The sequence below is a fragment of the Dasypus novemcinctus genome, chromosome 10 (genome assembly GCF_030445035.2).
Source record: "Dasypus novemcinctus isolate mDasNov1 chromosome 10, mDasNov1.1.hap2, whole genome shotgun sequence".
Lineage (NCBI taxonomy): Eukaryota > Metazoa > Chordata > Mammalia > Cingulata > Dasypodidae > Dasypus > Dasypus novemcinctus.
The window spans coordinates 5,227,315-5,234,343 of NC_080682.1; the positions used below are offsets into that span (position 1 = coordinate 5,227,315).

Below are 7,029 nucleotides of genomic sequence, written 5' to 3' on the forward strand. Positions count from 1 at the left end.
GGGAAAGGCCCTCCCCGAGCTCTCCCACCGCAGGCAGCGCGCCCTGGCACCAGAGGAGCGCTCGGGGCCCCAAGGACCGGGCGCACGGTCTAAGGCACCCCAAAAGGAGGGGGACCGCGCCCCCGCGCCGCCGCCCTCCGCCGCACGCCCGGCCTGCGCCGGGGAGTCGCGGGTGACCGGGCCTCCGGCCGGCGGGCCCACCTGCCCCGAATCGGCCTGCAAAGCGCCGCCCCTCCGGGCTCCAGCGCCGGGGGCGGCGGCGGGGCGGCGCGCGGCCGCGGGGCGCGGGCGGAAGCGGGGCCGAGGCGCCACCTAGCGGGCGCCCCGCGCGCCGCGCGCCATTGTCTGCCCCGGGGCGGCGTTCGCGCCCGCCCCCACCCCCGTCGGGTGGCGGTCGCCCGGAACGAAAGGGGTCGGCGCCCCGGATCTCGAGCAGGCCCGGCCGGGGAAAACGAGGGAGGGTCGGGATTGCCGGGGTCGTCCTGACAGACGGCTCGGAAGTCTGGGGACAGGCAGAGGCCTTGGGGCTGTCGGGGGCCGGGGGTGAGCGCGGCTCTTTTTTAAGAGGCGGGGGGCCCTAAAACCCAGGCGAGGCTTTTCCAGGCCGGGGCGTGGGGAGCAAAGCGCGGGGCCCTCCAGCCCGCGGCCCCAGGGTTCCTGTCCCCTCCCCCACCCCTCCCCCTGCTACCGCCAAGCGCCTCCTCTGGGGACCCCGTGGCCTGGGGGAGGGGCTCTCGTTGGCTCTTTCTGGATTTAAAAAACCCGACTCGTCAGCCTCGGGCTTCGCAGCCGCGCGTTGGGGAGGAGCTCCTGCGGACCCTCCCGCGAAACGGGGACCTCCTCTTCCCCCAGATCCAGGCGGTCTGGGCGGGGTCACCCGAGCGGGGACAAGGGGCCTCCGAGGAGGGGGCTGGGGCCGGGGCCGGAGGCGGGGTGTAAGTGGGTGTGCGCGGGGGGCGGAGGGCTGATGCAATCCCGATAAGAAGTGCTCGGGTGTAGCGGGCACCAACCCGCGGGGCCGATAAGGCGCGCTATATAAGGCCGCCTCCCGGAGCCGCCGCGCCGTCGGAGCAGGAGCGCAGCGCGCCCGAGCGCTCAGAGCGCACGGCTGGCTGGAGGGACGCGGCCATCCCCCCGCTCGCCCAGCCCCGCAGCGCGTCGCAGCCGCCTCCAACCTCCCGCACCCGCGCTACCTCGCGCCGCGCCCGGAACCCAAGGGAGGTGCCATGCGGGGCGCACCGAGTGGGCGCACTGTGGCCCGCGTCTTGGCCCTGGCCGGCCTCTGGCTAGCCGCGGCCGGTCGCCCCTTGGCCTCGGACGCGGGGCCACACATGCACTACGGCTGGGGCGAGCCGGTCCGCTTGCGGCACCTGTATACCGCGGGCCCCTACGGCCTCTTCAGCTGCTTCCTGCACATCCGCGCCGACGGCACCGTGGATGGCAAGCGAAGCCAGAGCGCGCACAGTGAGTGCCTGCGGGGCCGCCCGCCCGCCCCGCGCCCTGCCCGAGCGCCCCTCCCCGGCGCCCTCTCCGTCGGCCTTCCCTCCGCTCCCCTGGGCCCCTCACTACCCGGTCCCCGACAGCGCGCGGAGGGAGGGATGCGAGCCCTTGGGCTCCCGGTGGCAGCTTCTTGCTTCCGTCGCACCCAGGTTTGCTCGAGATCAAGGCAGTGGCGCTGCGAACGGTGGCCATCAAGGGCGTGTCCAGCGCCCTGTACCTCTGCATGAGCGCCGACGGCAGCCTGCAGGGGCTGGTAAGTGTCCCCCACGAGGCGGGATGCAGCGGGGGCGCGCCGGCCTGTGGGGCACAGCGGGGTGGGACGGGGTGGGGGATGGGGGGGCGGCTGGACTGAATCCAAGGCCTCTTTGCTGGCTGCGCCCGGGCCCGCATGGGGGCAGATGGAGGAAGATGGCAAGGGCGATGGAACTACGTCCTCCTTCTTTTCCTGAGGAACTGGTCGCCGCCAGTTCCCGGGAATGGGAAATCGCAGCTTTGTCTTTTCAGTTGCGCTAAAAGCAGGCCCAGCTGGATGGAGGACACCCATTCCTCGGCTCGTTTTCATATTAAAACAAGAAAACCCATCCCGGGCCTCGAGCGCCTCCTTTCTCCTCCCTGTGGTTTAAAAAAAAAAAAAGTGAATATCCACCACTTGGATCTTTTTCTTTTTTTTTTTTAAATCAATCTTCCGAAAAAGAGCAGCGCATTTGGGGCCGGCGAGGTGTTTTTAACTGAACTCTCTCTCCCTGGATAACGGCGGGGTGTAGGATTGCAGAACGGTGCCCCAGGGGGCAGCGCTTTGCTCCCGCTGGCCTCAACCTGGACTGCACGCGCCTTTTGTTGGCGGGTTGTGGCGGGGGCGTTGGAGAGCCCAGGTAACCGCATTCATTTCTGGGCAGGAAATGTGCGGGCGCCCAGTCGGCGGGAACAAAGGCCGGGAGTTCAAAGGGGCAAGCCCGCCCCCGGCCCCGGCGCTCAAAGGAGCCTGTGTGAGGTCTGGGGCGGCCCGCGGCCCCCCTCCGGCCAGGCGCCCTCGCCCCGAGGCGCCGCGGACCACGGCGGGAGGGGCCTCTGTTCCGGGGTGCCCCCGCCCCAGAGAAGATGCGGGCGCGGGGCCTCCGCGGGCGCGGGGCCTCCGCCGCCGCATCAGCCTCTTTGTGCACCTCCGCGCAAGGCTCCAGAGCGGCTCCAAGCTGTTTTTCAGCTCTGAGCGCCGTGTATTCACGGGGCTCCAAGTTTTACGGGGGAATCTCATTTGAAAGGGCGTGAAAGAAAGGAGGTGGCCGGCACTTGGAAAGCTGAGGCCCAGGGCCGCCCCAAACCCGCATGTGCCCCTTTAGACGTCCAGGGGTGGGCAGGGCGGGGGCCTTGGCTCTAAGCCAGCCCTAATGTACACTGGGGGGGGGGGCTGTTTAATCTCCCCAAATCCTCTGCTTCTGGGTCCCCTGGCCATGGCTTGGCAAAACTGGAGCACTGGTGTGTGTGCGTTTTGTTTTCCAGGACAGAAATGCCACATTTTTCTAGAAACGCAAATCGTTTCTTTTTCTCAGTAGGGAAAGAAGGAAATGCTAACCCCCACCCCCACCCCCAAGAGCTAGGAAAGTCACTAAGCCTGTCTAACTGTGTGATTTGACTTCCCTTGTTTTGCTATATTGATTTGCCTTTTCAGACGCCGGGGAGATGGCCCCACTGCCCAGTGGTTTTAGCCCGGAGTCGCGCTGGCTCGGGTGCTGAGGGTGGATGGGTGCCTCACAAGGCTCGCGCCTTATCAGGGCCTTATCAGCACGGCGCTCATCCACCTGCCGTTCAATGACCTTTGTAGACTTAACCAGAAGTGAGACGGGGCGCCTCCGGGGTTCTGTTTACCGCCCAGCTCTGCCTGGAAGCGGTCATGACACTTGGCAGTTTGGGATGCGACTTGCTCCTCTCTGACTTAAAACCAGGCACGGGTTTCCAGCCACCCTGGGTGCAGGCTCGTGGGCTCTGGAGAGACCCCGGGCAGCCTGCCCGGAAAGCTCAGTCGGGCCGAATGAAAGAGCGGGAGGGACCCGAAGCTTCTGACGACCGCAACAGACCAGAAAACCTCGGAATCCTGCAGGGCGTGGGGCTGGGGTGGAGGGGGAAGAGGTGCTTGCACCTGGGCTGCAGATCGGTCCCGGGTGCTTCTTCATTGAGAGGTTCCTCCTCAAACGATCGCACGGTCCAGCCAGTTTCGGTGGACTGTGATGGACCTTTTAATTTTAAAAGTTACTCATTTCACGTGAAGGGTGATGGGAGCACCTGTTCATTATGGATATTACTGCTAACTCCTTGCCTAATGTGGAACTAAGTGTTTAAAAGTGAGTTGATTTAATGCAAAATCCTAAGGACTTCTAAAGGTGTTGCAGCACACGTCGATGAAGTATTCCTGAAGTGAGTGTGTAAAGCCCTTTTAAGGGCTCTGAGCTGTCACCAGGGAAGTCTGTAAAGCACCTGAGCGGTGCACAGGTATGGGCTGTGGCAGCCAGTGTGCAGCCGCGGCCCAAGCGCTGCGGGCGGCCCCCGCGGTTTGCCTCTCCTGCCGCTCGGGTCCCACCCCCAGGAGTGCCCGAGGTCCTCACGGCCGCCCGTTCTCTCCGCAGCCTCAGTACTCCGCGGAGGACTGTGCTTTCGAGGAGGAGATCCGCCCCGACGGCTACAACGTCTACTGGTCCCGGAAGCACGGCCTCCCTGTGTCCTTGAGCAGTGCGAAGCAGAGGCAGCTGTACCGGGGCAGAGGCCTGCCCCTGTCCCACTTCCTGCCCATGCTGTCCGTGACCCCGGCAGAGCCCCGGGAGCGCGGGGGCGACGCGGAGCCCGGCGTGTTCTCGCAGCCGCTGGAGATCGAGAGCATGGACCCTTTCGGCATTGCCTCTGGCCTTGGGCTGGTGAAGAGTCCCAGCTTTCAGAAATAAGGGAGGCTCGGGGGTGCCCCAGCCCGCCTGCGGGAGGCCGGGACCCCCGCGGGGGCGCTGGGCTGGCCGTGCCTCGGCAAGAACTTAATCCTGAGCCCGGGTTCTATTTAGCTTTACAAAAACCCGGGCGGAGCTTGTACATAGACAGCGTTCCCTCGGCTGTGCCAGGCTCGAGCAGATAAACCTGTCTGATCAGAACATGGCCAGCCCTCCAGCAGCTCAGCTGCTGCCTGAGTCCCCCCACCTGCACCCTTCCCACTGCTTGGTGTATTGCTGTGCTGCCCCGCTTTGCTTGAATACTTCCACTGATGGGGAACTCACCGCCCTTGGGGACCGTTCTCATGCCAAGCCGAAACCCTGGAGTTCCATCTCCCCTCCTTTCCTGCAGGCGTGGCCAGAGGAAAAGCAGGCATCTAAGACCCCCGTGCAGCTGGCCAGCTCTGCGCGGCTTGGCCCATGGGGAGGCAGCCTGGGATCCCAACTCCAGGCAGAGGGTGCCCTCCCCGAGCTCCTCCAGGCCAGAACTGACCAGGAGCGGGAAGAGGGCAGGCAGGCAAGGCCCTCCAGGCTCAGGCACTGGGGAGCCCCCGAGCCCCCATCTAGCCCAGGCGAATCTCAACCTCTCAGCTGTTGCTTCTTGCAGTCTGCCCAGGACAGTACGGGGTATTCCTGTGCGTTGACTTTCCTTTCCCTCTCTTCTTGGGAGCCAGCACCCTGCTCAGCTGACTTCCTTGCCCAGAGTTAGGGCTGGGTCCCCTAAGGTGAAAGGCTGTGGTCCCACCTCCACCCCCTGCTCAGAGGGACTGGCGATGGAGGCAGCCAGTGTCCACCACCCACCCTCATTCCAGGGGACCCTGGGACTCGCCAGGGAGTCCGACTCACCCAGGCCAGGCAGACTCCAGCGAGCTGGGGCCCTCCCCGGCCCCGCTCCCCCGGGGCTCCTGCCCCCACCTCCCGGGGCGCCTGGCCTCCTTTCGGAAGAGCTGTTTCATTGGCCTGAAAAGAGCAAATCGCCCTCGTGGGTCACCTGCTTCCATCGCAGGTGCCCGCCCAGCTCTTCGCCCCCGTTGCCAAGTCCCACCGTGGCTCGGGGCTTGGCAGCCACCCAGCGCGTCTAAGTGCACGTGTCACTCGAGAGCCAGGGAGGGACGTGGCTTGTCTGGAGAACGCGCCAGGCCCAGCCTCCCGGGCCCTTCCCCAGCACTTAGTTTGCGACATGGATATTTATGAGTAATTTATTTTGATACCTACATCTCTCTATTTTCTTACTCTATTTATAACTCCCGAATGGTATTTATGTATGTACATGCGTTTCGTTTTCTACATTAAAGCGCAGTTTGTATCCAAAGCTGCCTTCTCTCTGCTCTGCGCCTGCAGTGGCCGTGAGGACCGCCTCTGGGGCTGGGCCTGTGGCACCGAGCCCTCCGGCTGCGGCCGGGGTGGGTCAGCTAGGGGCGGAGGCTGGGGTCAAGGCCGGTCTCCATCCTGTCGCCTCGCACTGGCTGCCGCACCCTCTGCTGGGGCCCGGGAGAGGACACCCAGCTGACGGACCCCCTGGGACTTCTCAGGCTCAGCACGTCCACCTCTGGGCCACGCCCGCCTTTGCTGCACCTTGTAGGGTGTTGGACAACATGCCTGGTGTCACCCCCTCAATGCCAGTGGGTCCCCTCAAGCTGCGACAACCAGACACCTTCAGACATCGCCACATGTCCCGGGAGGGCAGGGGGCGGGGCAGGCAGATCCGGCCCTGGTTGAGAACCTCTGGCCTGAATAGTTCTTTTGGTCCCATAATAAGAACTCCAGGGGAAGCAGATGTTGGCTCGTGGCCCAGCGGGGCCGGCTGCCCGTCCTTTTCTGGGGGTTTCCATCGTGCTGAGCGGGCTGCTGTGGCTTCAGCTGACACGCCTGCACTCTAACAGGGGAGAAGGAGGTGTTGCAGGAGTGCCACGTCTGCCTCCAGAAGCAGAAGCGCTCTTAGAACCTTCCGGCAGGTTCCAGTTGCATCTTAGGAGCCAGGGCTGCCCCCAGCTGCAAGGCAACCTGGGAAGGCAGGAATTAAGTAGGGACCCTTTGCACCCTCAATAGGGACTCCCTTAGCAAGGAAGAAGTGGGGGGTGGGCTGTCAGGTGGGTGACTCCGGGCTGGTCCGCTGCTAACCGCTGGGTACAAGTCCACGCACTCAGCATCCGGCATGTATGTCAAGGACCCAGATGAGTGGATGGCAGAGGTTAGGGCTGGTGGGGGGAGAGAAGGGGGGCATGGCTACCAAGGACGGTGGCGGGAGACTGGGTGAGGGTGCCTGGGCCTCTCTGTGCTATATTTGCAACTTACTGTCAATCTATAATTGTTTCCAAATAAAATGTTAAAAAAAAAAAAAAAAAAAGAACTCTGACAACATTAAAAAAACCATGAACGTGGCATCGTAAGCCGCGGCTGCAGACTGCATGGTGGGGGCGCCCAGTCCCTGCTAAAAGCTGTTGACTCTGCAGCAAATCACTGAAGTTACCCGAGCCTCGATTTCCTCATCTGTAAAATGGGATAATAGTCCTGCCCTCCCACAGGCAATGAAGGGGAAGCACTGGCAGGGACAGGAGTCCGG

The 7,029-nt window shown here is 64.0% G+C and overlaps 1 protein-coding gene across 1 annotated transcript; it reads left to right on the forward strand.

The window, feature by feature from the left end:
- The first annotated feature begins 1,226 nt into the window (after positions 1 to 1,226).
- On the forward strand, positions 1,227 to 4,430 carry FGF19 (fibroblast growth factor 19). The gene is made up of 3 exons (XM_058306177.1): positions 1,227 to 1,464; positions 1,650 to 1,753; positions 4,119 to 4,430. Exons 1-3 carry the CDS (start codon positions 1,227 to 1,229, stop codon positions 4,428 to 4,430), a joined length of 654 nt encoding a protein of 217 aa, XP_058162160.1.
- The last annotated feature ends 2,599 nt before the right edge of the window (positions 4,431 to 7,029 follow it).

Bases quoted from the DNA above. Each gene is read 5' to 3' on its own strand.
- FGF19 (XM_058306177.1), top strand. From the start codon at position 1,227: ATGCGGGGCGCACCGAGTGGGCGCACTGTGGCCCGCGTCTTGGCCCTG. The intron at 1,465-1,649 runs GTGAGTGCCTGC...CGTCGCACCCAG, and splicing joins GCGAAGCCAGAGCGCGCACA to GTTTGCTCGAGATCAAGGCA. The intron at 1,754-4,118 runs GTAAGTGTCCCC...TTCTCTCCGCAG, and splicing joins ACGGCAGCCTGCAGGGGCTG to CCTCAGTACTCCGCGGAGGA.